The sequence below is a fragment of the Ornithodoros turicata genome, chromosome 10 (genome assembly GCF_037126465.1).
Source record: "Ornithodoros turicata isolate Travis chromosome 10, ASM3712646v1, whole genome shotgun sequence".
NCBI classification, from domain to species: Eukaryota; Metazoa; Arthropoda; class Arachnida; order Ixodida; family Argasidae; genus Ornithodoros; species Ornithodoros turicata.
In genome coordinates, this window is record NC_088210.1 from 17599842 (window position 1) to 17614168 (window position 14327).

At 43.4% G+C, this 14327-nt stretch overlaps 1 protein-coding gene across 1 annotated transcript in view; it reads left to right on the forward strand.

Annotated features, from left to right (window-relative positions):
- LOC135370743 (intermembrane lipid transfer protein VPS13D-like) overlaps window positions 1-14327 on the forward strand; it is a 53206-nt gene that overhangs the window by 29029 nt on the left and 9850 nt on the right. Inside the window, exons 45-66 of the mRNA XM_064604564.1 lie at window positions 272-496; window positions 1082-1158; window positions 1628-1732; window positions 2287-2481; window positions 3180-3315; window positions 3499-3744; window positions 4788-4905; window positions 5030-5097; window positions 5268-5370; window positions 5464-5598; window positions 7220-7322; window positions 7425-7547; window positions 8144-8285; window positions 8819-9020; window positions 10372-10585; window positions 10677-10856; window positions 10923-11089; window positions 12033-12161; window positions 12239-12383; window positions 12748-12926; window positions 13662-13858; window positions 13940-14096. Of these exons, the coding sequence (XP_064460634.1) occupies window positions 272-496; window positions 1082-1158; window positions 1628-1732; window positions 2287-2481; window positions 3180-3315; window positions 3499-3744; window positions 4788-4905; window positions 5030-5097; window positions 5268-5370; window positions 5464-5598; window positions 7220-7322; window positions 7425-7547; window positions 8144-8285; window positions 8819-9020; window positions 10372-10585; window positions 10677-10856; window positions 10923-11089; window positions 12033-12161; window positions 12239-12383; window positions 12748-12926; window positions 13662-13858; window positions 13940-14096 (3346 nt within the window). The remainder of the gene's footprint in view (window positions 1-271; window positions 497-1081; window positions 1159-1627; window positions 1733-2286; window positions 2482-3179; window positions 3316-3498; window positions 3745-4787; window positions 4906-5029; window positions 5098-5267; window positions 5371-5463; window positions 5599-7219; window positions 7323-7424; window positions 7548-8143; window positions 8286-8818; window positions 9021-10371; window positions 10586-10676; window positions 10857-10922; window positions 11090-12032; window positions 12162-12238; window positions 12384-12747; window positions 12927-13661; window positions 13859-13939; window positions 14097-14327) is intronic.

A 14327-nucleotide genomic window follows, 5' to 3' on the forward strand; every position in this document is an offset into this window, starting at 1 on the left:
TGAAGACTTCCTGCACTGTTATCAGCCGCGCGATGGGGTGACGAGATGGGGACAATCAGAAAAATAACGCCCTAGTGACACCTGATTTTCCCAGAAATTTTTAGAGAAATTGTTACTGAAAAATTTAGGGGTATATCTTCCATTAGGGAGGTCTGCGAGGTTTTCGGTGTTGAATTTGCCTTGGTAGATTTTCGCGTAATTTAATTAATTAAGTTAACTGATTAATGATTTAATTTACTTGCAATTTCTTACACATTTTGTTCAATTACAGATGCGCCAGCCAATGACAGGCCGAATGTTTTCACCAGTATCCTTCAGCCAACAAGACACGCCTCTGAAAAAAAGGTGCTGCAAGTGGAGTTTCACTACAGGGTTGCTCGCAACTTGGCACGCTTCACGGTGCTTCTCAACAACATGCGAGTCATGGCAATTTTTGACTGGATCAAAGAAGTGTCAGACTTTTTGGCATTCACTTCGGACCTTCCGTCACTCCCTAGTAAGTCCGAATGCCACTTGATAAAATGAAATTCTGAGCTCCATAATGCTAGATCAATTTTTCTTAAAATTTTCTGCGTAAGGGAAGCAGCTTTAGGAAATTGCAAAAAAAAAAGAAAGAAAAAATTTTGAAGATGCAGTTGTGCTACATGTTTATGTCACCCCCTAATTAGTTGATTGAATTATGCTCGATCCCCTGAAGCACAGTGGTGCACATTCTGATATAAACCCACTTGTCACTTTAGTACATATTGCATCATTGTGTTTTGATACTGCGTCATACCAGATGACATCACATAGGGAAGGTGACATGAAGGCAATGGGTTGCACGTTATAGGAGTTCAAAAGTAACTGGCTGCGTAGTACAGGAAAATGAAAATGGTGAGCAGCTTGCATAGAAGTACAAAGCTAGTGGGCAGTGTAATGTAGGAAAGTGCAAGTAACTTGTGCATGCCAGGATAATAAAAGCATTGCAGTACTGTGCATTTAGCTGAATATTTTGCAGTGGCTACTATGTGTTCATTCAGTAAATGTTCGCAAGCTGTGTACTGCTGTTGCTGCAGTAATGAGTTCGAATGACTTTCAGGTGCAGCCTCAATGCCACAGCATTCTCTCCGCAGCCAGCACGACTTGCCCTTCAAGAGGGACCTTCCACAAAATAAGGTACATAAGGGAAAGAGTCTAAAATAAGTGTTAAGCCACCTTGTAACGTTATCGCACATATGGACATGTCTGTTGTACACCCGAAAAACTGTGTTCACCCGAAAAACTGTGTTCACCCTTGTGTGTCATTGGAGACTACTGTACAGTGCTTTGCCTTGTACCGTGTTCACTGTAATGGTTTCTTGTGATTTCCTACTGGAAGTTTGAAGAAACCAGTCTATCCGTGGCAGAAGAAGGATATGAGAATCATAAGTATATGAGCAGCATACATCCACCACTCACATTATCGAGTAACTGTGGTTCCTACATGCCACTTTTATTGTGTCTGCTTGTCAACTGATCATGTGTGAAAGTTCCTAAGTGTGACAGGGTTTGCCTGTTGCTTTGGAAACTATTTCAAGGAAACAACCTGTCCCTGAGGAACTCGTTTTGGTGGTCACTGAGGGAAAATCCTGTCCTTGTTTTCCAGGAATGTGCACAGCTTCCACTGGAACTGAAACTGAATCTGACAGATACTGAGATTGTGGTTGTGGACAATACTGCTGCTTGGGACACAAATGCTGTCATTTTAAAAGTGAGCAACTCAAACATCTATGGACCTGCAGTATTGCTGTTCGTTGCAGTATACTTCTTCTGTGTGCTTGAGCAAGGGTAGTACCCTAGCACCCTGAAACCTTTGACACTGAAAATACAGTAGCAAAAGCCATGTATCATGTGTATGTTGTGTACCAGTTAGTAAGTAGTTAGTATGTGTAAGCAGATAAGCATTCCTTCACCTCACAACAAATGGAGAAGAAATGTGGTGCTAAGATAAGTTTATAATTTATATAGTCCAGAGATAAAATGAGGGAAGGACCTCAGGACAAGAGCCACTGGTATTTTGTACAGAGACTGTTCTCTGTTCAACTGTGTCTGAGCCGACCGTCTCCATTCAAAATATCGGCAGCTTTGGTTCTGAGTCTCTTCCCTTGACATTTCCTCACCGGTGTGCTGTATTTTATACCTTTCTCCGTTTCTTCTACCTCCCTTGTTTCTATCTTTCTCCGTTTCTTCTACTTACCTTGTTTCTATCTTCCTACTTTTCTTTTGTCTAACCAGTCAAATAATCAATGCCTATCCCCTTTGCAGTCCACTGCTGTGCTCAGTTACTCAAAGAATCTAAGTGAACGGCCATTGTCATGCAACCTGCAAAACATGGAAGTGTTCTCCTGCATTCTTGGGGTGGAGGAAGATACTGCATTGTCCATAGTTGACCCCGTCACAGTTTACATCGATGTCATTGAGAAGTCCCCTCAGTCTGCTCCTGTGGAGCACTTGCTTCAGGTATGCAAATGTTGACACTGCGTGTGTATGTTTTAGTTGTGGACTCGAATAATGCCACACACAAATGCCATGGGGTACCAAGGTAGCTCGAAGTGATTCAGATTGAATAGTTGCGTTAAAAATATTTGGGACATTTTATCGAATATTATTGCGATGTAGGACTAGCACTGTCACATTTGCACTATGTTATCTTTAGAACCTGAAGTTTTCGGGAAATATTTTTTTCTAAATTCGGGGTGTAAAAATTGGGTAAATAAACATGTGCACTAAATTCGGGTGAATTCGGGTGAAAAAACTTCTAGTACTATGCTAAATTCGGGGTGAAATCGGGCTCAGTTACTCAACTAACTGTGGTATGGTACAAATGGTGATGCTACTGAATTGTTCTGCCAAACAAGTAAATTAATGCATTCCTACAGACATCCCAGTGAGGGCAATTTGCAAGGTAAAAATCAGGTTTCACCCTAAAGAGGCAACCTTCAATTCGGGGTGCAAATTCGGGGAAGAATCGGGTAAAACCCTAAAGCTTCAGGCTCTAGTTATCTTCATTGTGCTCAACATTAATTCGATATTGTTCCTGTTTGCATAATGTTTACTGTTCGAACTGTATTCGATCAGTGTGTTCAGTTCACTTCCACAACTTGCACAGCTCTATCATTAAGAATTGCTCGCAATAAGAGGTGGCACATATTTTCCAGGTGAGCACGATGAATGTGAATTTACGCCTGTCCTACAACGACATGAAGCTGTTCATGAGCATTCTGGACTCCGTACCTAAGCAATCTGGATTTAAAAAGGACGAGAGCGAACGTGTCACACTCGATGCACGTTCAGGTGAGCCCGTTTTTGCCGCAGTTTTGCGGGACTGGTTTTTTTTTTTTTTTTTTTTTTTGTTAGTATGCTTGAAATTTTGGGGGCTTGGATTTTTCTTTAAGCTCGTAATGTTATTCAGAGCGCTTACTTGCAAGCTTTTTATTTTTTATTTTTTGTTTATTTGTTCTTTTGTTTTTGTTGCAGCCTCAGATGTGCAGACATTACAAGGCATGGGGTTTTCATACGAAGACTGTCTCCGTGGCCTGCAACACTCTAGCGGAAAGGTGGATGAGGCAGCGCTGTGGCTCACACAAAATGCCACGGTATTGCGGAGCATGTCGTCGGGTGTCAACGTGCGGGCTGTGGAGTTGAAAGTGTCTACCTTCTGCCTCTGCATCATCGACGACTGCATGGATGCAGACGTGCCCTTACTTGAGATAAACCTCAGAGGTATGTGCTTTTTTGGCAAAAAAAAGGAAAAAGTGTTTTTCACGTTAATGCTACTAATGTTTCTCTTTATCGTGGCTCATTACCGTTGCTGTTTAACTTTTGGCCGCCCGTAGACGTGCACTACCGCGCTAGCTCGTCAGTTCTATTGGCAACGTTCTGAAGTGAAGAAATGGGTTCAGAAGGCTCCTCAGCACATTTATTTATTTATTTATTTATTTGCAATACTCTACTGCTCCACCTAGGTGGCAATCTGGCCCTCTAGGGCATGCCTCCATCACCAATCAGGACTCATATAGAGGAATACTATCTCCTATATAAGATATTGTTAGCCCAAGTTAATTGTGTATATTTTGCCACGTGCACTTTAGCGGTGCTAGAGGGGTGATTTTGATGCCTTTACAAAGTTGCGATTCTTTAGTAATGCCTACAGCCTAGGAACAAAAAGGATTCAAAGACGCCCCCCTAAGATCATAATTTCAGCAACGCGACTTCCCCAGACAAGAGATACAGAGTTGAGGCAAGACGCCAATTTGTTTGTTACACAAGTGACCTGTGGATGTTCAGAAATAGTTACAGCCTCATCTCTCTAAAATGCCACTGCCTGACATCAAATTTTGAAATCAAGATAGTTACCCCAGTAAGTGTAGACTCAGCTGAAAAGCAGGAAACGCTATCATGTAAAATTACCCACAGGAGATTACCACAGAAGAATTACATGTGTCCCTTGTGACAGTTAAAGGAAGAAAAATTACATGAAAGCCATGGGCTACAAATTACAAACTTTTAGTGCAAAAGGCACAAGTTGTAAAATCTGCACTAATATTGGGCATTTAGGTATTCGACACCTTTTTCCTCCAATTTGATTCAATATTTAGATTCGCACACCCCCTACTTAAAACAGAAAACGAGACTTATTTGATTGGCTGCTCCTAAAAAAATATGTAGTCATTTTGTGAAATCATTGAACTTCGATTTTATAAGAAAGTATCTTTCGTTTATCAAGAAAAGGAGTACAGCACGTTACATACGAAATGTCTTTCCAGAAACCTACATTACCCAGCAGTTATTACCGTGTTATGGCGGAGAGTCCAAGTTCTTCTTTAGCACAGGCTACTACAACCGTTCCCTGTCTGGCTGGGAACCCATAATAGAGCCTTGGAGGTAGGCTACAAGTCTTCTACCTTGCCCAGTATGCATCACTGTGCTATGCACACCACCATGTGGTCAAGAAACGTTAAACCCTTGTGCACCATATATTTCAACAGCCAATAATTACTCCCTGCAGGTGTCACTGCCACTGGAAGATGTTATTTGAAGGGCACAAGTTGTCAAAGCTAAATTTTAAGGTAGAAGGTAAGTCATATTTTTTCACTTCAATTATACTTCCTGTTTTGTGGGTGAAGGGCGGTGTAAATGCTTTTGCTGGTTATCATACCAGCTTGTGCATCCTCATCCCATCCCTTGTAGCACACCTATACTAGTCAGTGCGGTTGTCATCATACACCTGGAATTCATTTTTGTAGCGGAAGACACCCTCAACCTAAACATCACCACAGCACTACTTGACCTGTACCATTGCGTGAAGCAGTCGTGGACTGCGGACCTGTACCAGCTCTTCTCAAAAGAGTAGGATTTAACCACCATTAGAGTGCTTTTCTCGAAGTTTTGCTGGGAAGTGCCCTGCAAGATCTTTGCTTAACATGCTGATTTCTATAATAGGCCACTATCGGACAAGGAAACATTTTCGAACGGTGAAACATCCACCAGACGTCGCTCTCCATTCATTCCGTTTGCACTGAAAAACGACCTTGGTTTGAAGTTCAGCTTTGCAACGGTTGTGTCATCTGCGTGCAGGTAAACAAATAATTTTGGTTGACAAGCGGTAGATAAGCAAGGGGTACAGCATGGATAGATGTGCACTTGTAATTCATGGAATATGCACACAGTGGATCTGCTTATTAGTTTTTGGAACACATCTGTTAGTTGTTAGGTATGCAAATATTAAACGGTAGAAGCAGCGACTATGAAAGCTCTGTATTGAGCTTACATTTTGTCTGCGTTCCTCAATTATGTAAAGAATCAGGTTGAAGTACTTTTCAGTTGATACATAGCATTTCAGCAGTGCTGCTGTCGGTTACACTATGGGATGCAAAATTTCTGCTACATGTAGCTTCTGGCTTGGAACAGTAGCTTTCAAAATCAAATGTGGAACGGGTTCCACCTAGACGCGATGTTAAATATGGTAAGATGCGGTATTTAGAGTGCCATGAATTTAGCATGCAAATTGTACAGTGTTCAGCATAAAGCATCACAGTCACTCCTATGCAGCGTAGGTTATTTACTAGATCTGTTTGAATATACGAAATTTTGAACGTGAAACGAATATCCGATGCTATTTGAATGCTATTTGCAACATATTTTCAGTGAACGAAGGAAGTGCTAAATAGGTTAGCCTTCTTTTATTGTTCTTAGGCACTTGAGGCTTTTGTGTTGTGTTGTGTTTTTTCTTCCGTGTTCCAGCCTTAAAACATCAATTTTCGTCCATTTTGAATATTCGAAATTTTCGAATATTTTTCGAATATAGTACTGAAGCGAGTTATCGCAATCGCCATTGCCATTCTGCAAGTGGGCTTCGCCTCATTACATCGAAGAGTTAGGTGAAGCCCACTTCACGTTACTGCCATTGCTCTTTTGCTGTGCGGCTCCATTCTGCAAGTCGGCTTCACCTCATTACTTTCGAGCTTTAGGTGAAGCCCGCTTTACACTGCTTGCAATATTCTGTCACTGAAGTCTACAAATTTTGCGAGCTCATGGTCAACACTATACTCTGGGCACTGCATGCTCCAGTGCCCAGACCCCAACTGCACTCCCATTCGAAATTATTCGAATTGGGTTTTTCTGATTATTAGAATTCGATTCACCATCTGAAGAAATTATTCGGATACTATTCGCAATGGAAATTTCGCTACTCGCGCAGCTCTATTACTTACACACCTTAGGACGGTTACACGTGGCAAACGGACATTGTTTTAAGTCTTAAGAAGATCACCAACAAAATCTGCAGCTGAATCTAAGTCTTATTGAAACTGAACATTTTGATCGTGCCTGAAGTGGAATGAGTGAGTGTGTGAATGAGTGAGTGGGTGTGGTTTGTTCCTTGATGATGCAACTTTGGAAGTCATTGGAGAGGCATGTTAGCTTAGCTCCTTTGGTAGAGCCCTGGACCGGTGATCCAGAAGATGTGGGTTCGAGTCCTACAGCTGGCTAACCTTTTCAGTGACTTCTTCTTTCCTTCCTTGATGACATCACTGATTTTTGTCGTCATTAAATCTTCTTTAGTCTCTAATAATTAGAGACATTGTCTCTTCAGTTCTTTCTAGTTCTCAAGTCCTTGAGTTCTTAATCCAATAACGGCATGGAACGCTTGCAAGCTCCCATGTATCTTGCGTAATTTCGGTGAATTTCTATGTTCTAGTCTGAAGGAAAGTGCAGGGGACTTGCAGTTGAAGTGGACTGAGATCAACCCTGGAGAAGTGATCCCATTTACATTTCAAGAACATGGAAAGCTGCGGCACCAGGTACACGACATGTCTGGGACATCATTCATTTCATGTTTTGCACATATACATACACTGGTTGTTTTACTCCTCTTACATTGTTGCTCCATATTCAATCTATAGGACTCGCATAAGTTAAGAATGCACCAGGTCATTCTGACGATTAATGGATACCAGCAGCTTGATCCTGTCTCAGTGGACAAAGTTGGGGTCTACTTTCGGTATGCTGCACCCAAGGAACAGTATGTAAGTGTTTCCTGTGCCTGCTTTGGTGGAAATAGTCGAAGTATGTTCAAGCCCCTCTATAACAGCCCTCTCTTAATGTGGCGTTCTTTCATTTAATATGAAATCTGCGATAAGCAAACTTCAGATGAAAAGGCCTGAATGTCATGTAATGCTCTGGAACATTACTGGGTGTGAAGGTCTTTGCTTTTCTGCACCCTGTTGCAGTTTAATTCAGAGATTGGAGAATACCATTCGATGACCAGTTTCATTGCCATGCTCTGTCTACATTACTTACGCTTTAATACAAACAGCATGGCCTTTGGTCTGTGGGACTGCGGCTAACATTCCTGGTGACCGTCTGCTACACCCGCAGACGCTATTTCTACGAGGGATGCTGTGTCACAGCTAGAACATGTTCCATCTTCTTCTTCTGTTGTAATTGATTGTCTCTTTTAGTGTTAATATGGCTATTTCTGGAGATTATTTTATGTAATATTTCGAGCCTCCCGTTGTGAAGCACTGTCGCGTTGTCTGTAATCATGAACGGTTTGGAGTCCAGGTGTTAGAACTTTTCATCATTCGATAAAGTTAACAGATTTATTAAATTCTTTGTTTAGCTGCACAGTGGTATGCTTGCCCGTGTGGTCTTCAGCGTCACCTTGGATGGAAGTGCTCGCAAATTGGTGACTGTTCGGTCTGCACTACTTGTGAGAAACAAAATGGATGTGGCTATGGAGCTGAAACTTGAGATGTACGGAGGTCAGTGTTTGTCTTGTCTTATCAAAGCATCAAATCTCATTCATCAAAGCATAGTGAAACAGTGATGGCACTTCTGTGCAAAATCTCGAAACTGACTTGAAGAAGTGCTGTTCTGCTACTGTTTGTGGATGTTCTTCTGTGCATGTACAATGCACACTGGTACATGTGAACTCCTTATGTGATAACAAGGCCTTTCTGCTCTCATAGTGTACGCAGTTTATGATGACAGAACATGGAAGGTGTCTACCATAAGAAGCTAACAGTGCATGCTGGCATATTTTAGGTTTTACTTTATGACAGTTTCACATTTATAATCACATAATTTATAACGATAAAACGTTATTGAAACAGACTATAATGAAAGGAAAAACATTTCCCTCTTAACAGTGTATGATTAAAAGAATTCCCAATATAGTATCATCCAGGAAACCATATCTCAGCCTGGAATCAGCAGAGACGTTGATGGTATCATAGCATTGCAATAGCATCGTATGATCCACGATATTGTATCCTTCCAAAATGTTGTCTTCTAGCACGTCCCCACCAGATGTGTCTCCAGAGCAATTCTACTGTACCGCTGCCCCTGGCTTACGTGTACTCCGAAATATGGGCTCGACCCGCATTTTCTATGACGAGTTACGCTTCGCTGCAGTGGCAACAAACTGTGGAGCCCCAAGCCAAAGGGGGATATGCTACAACGTGTACACCCTTCCATAGCAGTGGGAAGGTCTTCAGGTGAGAAGGACGTTGCACTGGGCGGGACTTTATCTTTACACACGCACAGTCTTGCTTAACCCCTTGCTGTGCCTCATGTCTTCGAGTTGCTAGTATCCTATGTGTCCTTCAAGGGACAGTTTGTAGCCCTTGACCAATGTTGAGATTAGAGTTGTACTCGGCCATAAGTTATGTGCAGGTGTCAAATGCAAAAACTTTGTCTAGCAGAGTCAGATAGTCATTTTCGAGATAAACAAGCAAAATCAGTAGCACGTTAATATCTAGTTTTGGTTTCACATTGATATATGCATCAGGTGCTGCTCCTTGACAGGCGACAGTGCTGTTATGTACCTTTTCACTCGTGTTTAAGGCGTATTTTTGCACCCTCAAGGACGATGCACGTTAGAATCAAGTTGTTTCGCGTTTTGGTGTGTGTGTGTGTGTGTTGGAATCGGCAAAGGGGGGGGGAGATCGTTAGATTCGAGTAAATACGGTAATTGAAATATTTTGCACGCTGACTGTGAGTATCTTAAAGGGCGGATCCCATAACCCGCGACAAGCGACAGCTACACGCGACAAGCAACAAATTCGGCGGCGGCAGCCGGGCTCTCGCGACAAAATAGCGGTGTCGCGGCTACAAAATCCTGCATCTGCTCCCCGTAGATATTTGTCGCTTGTCGCCAGTCACCGTTGCCCGGCGCGTGCCCAAAACTCGCTAGATTTGGCGGTATGTAGCTGGAGCAAACGACAAAGCATAGAGATGCGGGGAAAACAGCGTAGCGTGAGTGTCAAGTAACCTTTGTTTTAATGAAATTTCGAGATTGTAGGGGAAAGCAGCCGTTCGAATCGATGGTTATCGCGTATGGCCAAAATCTATTGCACATTGTGTGGAAACGGATGGAACTGCAGCGCCACCACAGACAAACATATTATAACAAACTTACGGTAGTATAAATTTCTCTCGGTGTTTATCTTCCTGCGGCGTTTCAGTCGAAATTTTATTATGTTTTTGACAGATATGCCGCATAATCAATTGAAAAATACGAATTCTTCTCTCGCCAATATAGTTTTGTCGCCAGGTGCTGTCGCCTCACAAATGGATCGGGAAGCTGCTCCCGCGACAACGGCGACAGCTACAGAATCTGTAGCGTGTCGCTTGTCGCATGTTATGGGATCCGCCCTTAAGAGAGCATGTGGCAGCATTTGTTTGGCTCTGGTTTGGGTTAACCGTCAGCCTAAACACTGCACAATCACGGTGTGTGGCCACCTGCACACTACAGATTTCCTTTGACCGTTTTTTCTTGCGTGGAAAACCACGACATCTGTCGAGCATTCTGCTGCAACAAGAGTCTTAACTGAGTATATTTTATAGGTTCTCCGTAGGAGTGAAACACAACAGCTGCATGGACAAGCGAGCCATTCCCAAATGGTGGCGTGTCTCGGACAAAGTCATTCCGGCACACACAATCACTTTGTTGCCCCCCATTTGCATCTACAACCTCCTTCCGTACGACTTGAGCTACGTCTTTACCGACAGCCCCTGCAAGGGTGTCATAAGTCCTCGTAAAAGCTGCTTTCTCCATGAGGTGAGGATCTTGGAGGTTATTATTTCCAATGTGGGCCATCTGTCCACGCTACTAGGGGTTCTAGCATCTGATATCTCTGTTCCACTTGCAGATCAACACGGAGCAGTACGTGATAATTACATTCTCCTTTGAGAACTTCCGCCACTGCTCCAACCTTGTGGTGCCTCCGGGAAGTGGGGCCTTCACTACGAAACTCGAGGCACGAGACGCGGAAGGCCGTCTCCTGATTTTGCACGTGAAAGTCTGCATTCTTCCCGGACACGCTCTAAAGGTACGTCAGGCGGAACGTGCAGGCTGCAAGGAATAGCTTACTGAAATTATTTGACAATGATTACAGCTGTACGTGTACGCTGATTATTGGATCATCAATCGGTCTGGGCTTCCTCTGATCTTCAAGCAAGAAGGGACCAGCACAGAGGCAGCAGGGCAACAGCCCGAGCACGAGCAGGCTAGAAGCGTGGCGCCTTTGCTGTTTTCTTTTGCAGACCCTGATGAGTCAATGATGTGAGCCTTGCTTTCCTTTCACACGTCCTTTGGTAGTATACAGTCAAATGATGGTGTTATCAGTATCAGTTATCTGTATGGGATGGAATGTGCTACAGCAGATTGGTTGGAGTGATGTTTTGTGCACAACAATGCTTATGAGGCATGCAGACCTGACTGTGTCAGCCAAGCAGATCAGGCCGGGCTGCTGAGGTCGGGATGCACCCTGCCGATAGCTTCTTCCCCAGTTGTTTTTGTAAATTTAATTGTGCTGTGATAAGGTGCAGTACAGCAACAGTATTGTACCGGGTAGCTGAATTGATTAATGAAGGAGCTACGAGCAGTGCGACGTGTCATTTCCTTGCTAATCTAAAGCAGTATGCAGCCAGAAATATATTTTGGAAGGTGTTCCATGGGAACTTTACATGGGGAGGATGTTTTCACAACCACCACCTTTTTTCCATTTCCCAAATATACACTACTGAAGGTATGAGATAGGGGTGGAGGGGGTGGACCCTCTAAACCCCACCCTTGGAGCACTAAATCAGTGTGTAGAATCACACTTGAAATCACTCTTGAAAATGCGATCATAATTTCTTTCTAATGAGAAGGTAGAAGCTTGCTTTTCAATTTTCACGCGACCACCGGGAGAATTCTGATCGCTATAAGTGAGCAAACGCTTTTGCGGTGATCTTTATATTGATGTCTCGTTTACACGTACTTCACTGGGTGAGCTGACGGGAACCAGCAATCTGTTTGTAATATCGGAGTTATCGTTATATCGAATATTGTAATAAAATGGGCTCTACCGTATTCTTGTACATTTCTCTAGAATACCCTTTCATGAGAGCAGGGTATATGGTGAAGTTATTTGCAATTCACAGCAGTACGCCTGTATGTTGAGGTTGACGGGTGCTTCCGCAGTGGCTGAGAAGAAATTGATCTTGTTCTCTCTTTGCCGCAGGTGCAGCATGCGCGTTGGAATGCAGCTTCATCCCAACAGTTTTCCGCAGTGGTGTACCGGCTTCCCATTGGAGAAGGCCATAAGAGTTCGCAGGCTCATTGTGTCGCCGAACGATGCCCGCCCCGACTGGTGAGCAAGATGTCTGCACGCTTTGCAACCTGCTCACAGAGGAAATGTTGATGGGGCTGTTTTCTTTTTATGTGCAGGGTTTACACAATAGGGGTGGACGTTAAGCAGGGACGTGGAATCTACTCCAGCACCAACTATGTCGTATTGTCACCTCGCTTCCTGTTGGACAATCGTAGCAGCTCCATAGTTGAGTTTGCGCAAAGGTTTGCAACTATTGAGCAGGTAAGGAATTCCCAATGATGTTCTTGCCCAACATGCTCATGATCGAGTCTCAACTTATTAATTTCGTGCAGCATTAACGCGAAACATTTCGAGAGATGTTTTCTGATTCGTATGTGAGTGTTTCACATCTTGTCTCTGTAACGGTCACTTCATGCTCAACACTGCAAACAAATGCCAACTTGTACTAATACAAGTGCATCGAAAAGTTGTCATCCTGATCCAGTTTCAATTGTGATAGTACGGTTGCATGTTCCTTCATCCTTGTTGATAAATGTTTGTGCACATACATGCCTGGAGTGTTGATATTTAGAACGAAAAGTGGCATTGTTGCAGCAGGTCACGATTTTGTTTTTGTTGCTTACAGTACAGCCATCAACATCGCTGCCACATTTCCTCAGCAATGCCTCAGTGCAGTCTCCCATTTCACTGGCCTAGGGTAGACTTGGACAACCTGCTGTGCGTGCGTCTCGTTGACGTTCCGGGATGTCTTTGGTCTGGAGGCTTTCGCATAGACGAGCTCAACTCTTTCCACGTGCACATGCGGTATGCTTGTTCTGCCGTGCTTTTACTGGTGATAGGGGGGTCTCGGTCAAATCCTGTTTGTTTCGTCATGCCTTCCCACTACCCACAGTCGCCAGGGCACACAGGGCACATAACTGTTGTGGCAATCAGTGTGAAATGTTCTTCCTGAAACACTGATTATGAATAGAGCCTGAAGTTTTCAGGAAATATTTTTTTCCATATTCGGGAGGTAAAATCGAGGGAATAAAAATGCGCTCTAAATTCATGTGAATTCGGGTCGGAAAGCTTCCAATATGTTAATTTAGGGAGAAATCGAGCTCTATTACTCTAACGAACTGCACTGGTTTGGTAACAGTGATGAAATTTGTGTTTCCTGCTATACAAGCTAGTGTGCATTGCTACAGACAATTCAGTGAGGGCAATTTGCTGGGTAAAAATCGGGTTTCACCCTAAAGAGTGAGCCTTCAATTCGGGGAAGAATCAGGTTAAACCCTAGAACTTCAGGCTCTAATTATGAATGATTATCAGCTTTATCGGTTATGGGTGAGATACGTGATCACAAAAAGCTTCTAAAAAAGCTCTTGGGGCAGCAGTTTGGGCAAAGGGTTACATTGCTCTCACCCCTTGTTGCCTGAGGTGTGCGCGTTTGCTTAAACTGTGTTCGCATCCATTGTCGCAGCTTATATACACACCTACCCCCAACCTCAGCTGTTCCTGTTGTATGCTGTCTCGAATTACTGAACCCTCTGTTCATAGGGACAGGTCTGGCAAATCCTACTTCTTACGAGTTGAGGTGATACAGGAGCGAGCAACCTTCTTCGTTGTCTTTGCGGACTGCACTAAGATACCGCCTCTGATAAGAATTGACAACCAGTCAGAAGTTCCCATCACGTTTCACCAGACTGGAGTCAGTGAAGGACTTTTGAGAGGAGTTGTCCAGCCTCACAGTGCAGGTAGCGTAGCGCATGTTTTTTCAGATTCACTCTGTGCCGTGGACACGGCTGTGATAAGTGATTTAAACTTTGTACGTTTAGTGCCGTATGCCTGGGATGAACCCATATTGAACCCGTATATCACTGTGATTGCTCCCGGGGGTATGAGCGAGACATATGACATGACAAGCTTTCGGGAAGGGAAGCACCTGTACTACGAGAATTTCTTCTACATCGCCTTCACTGGAACTTTTCTCGAGTGAGCTTTAATGCATATTTCTCTGTGTTGCGATACGAGGAGTACTATCTAGAAAGTAAGTTCTGATTGGCTATTAAGAAAACGTTAAGACATCTTTCCAAAATGTGTTCCACATACATCTTAAACTGCATTTCTGCGCAGTTTCCGCTATTACTGAGACACTTGTCATAGCGGGACATCGTTTTTTTTGCATCCCGATATCGTGGAACGATACCGCCTGCTATAAAGTTA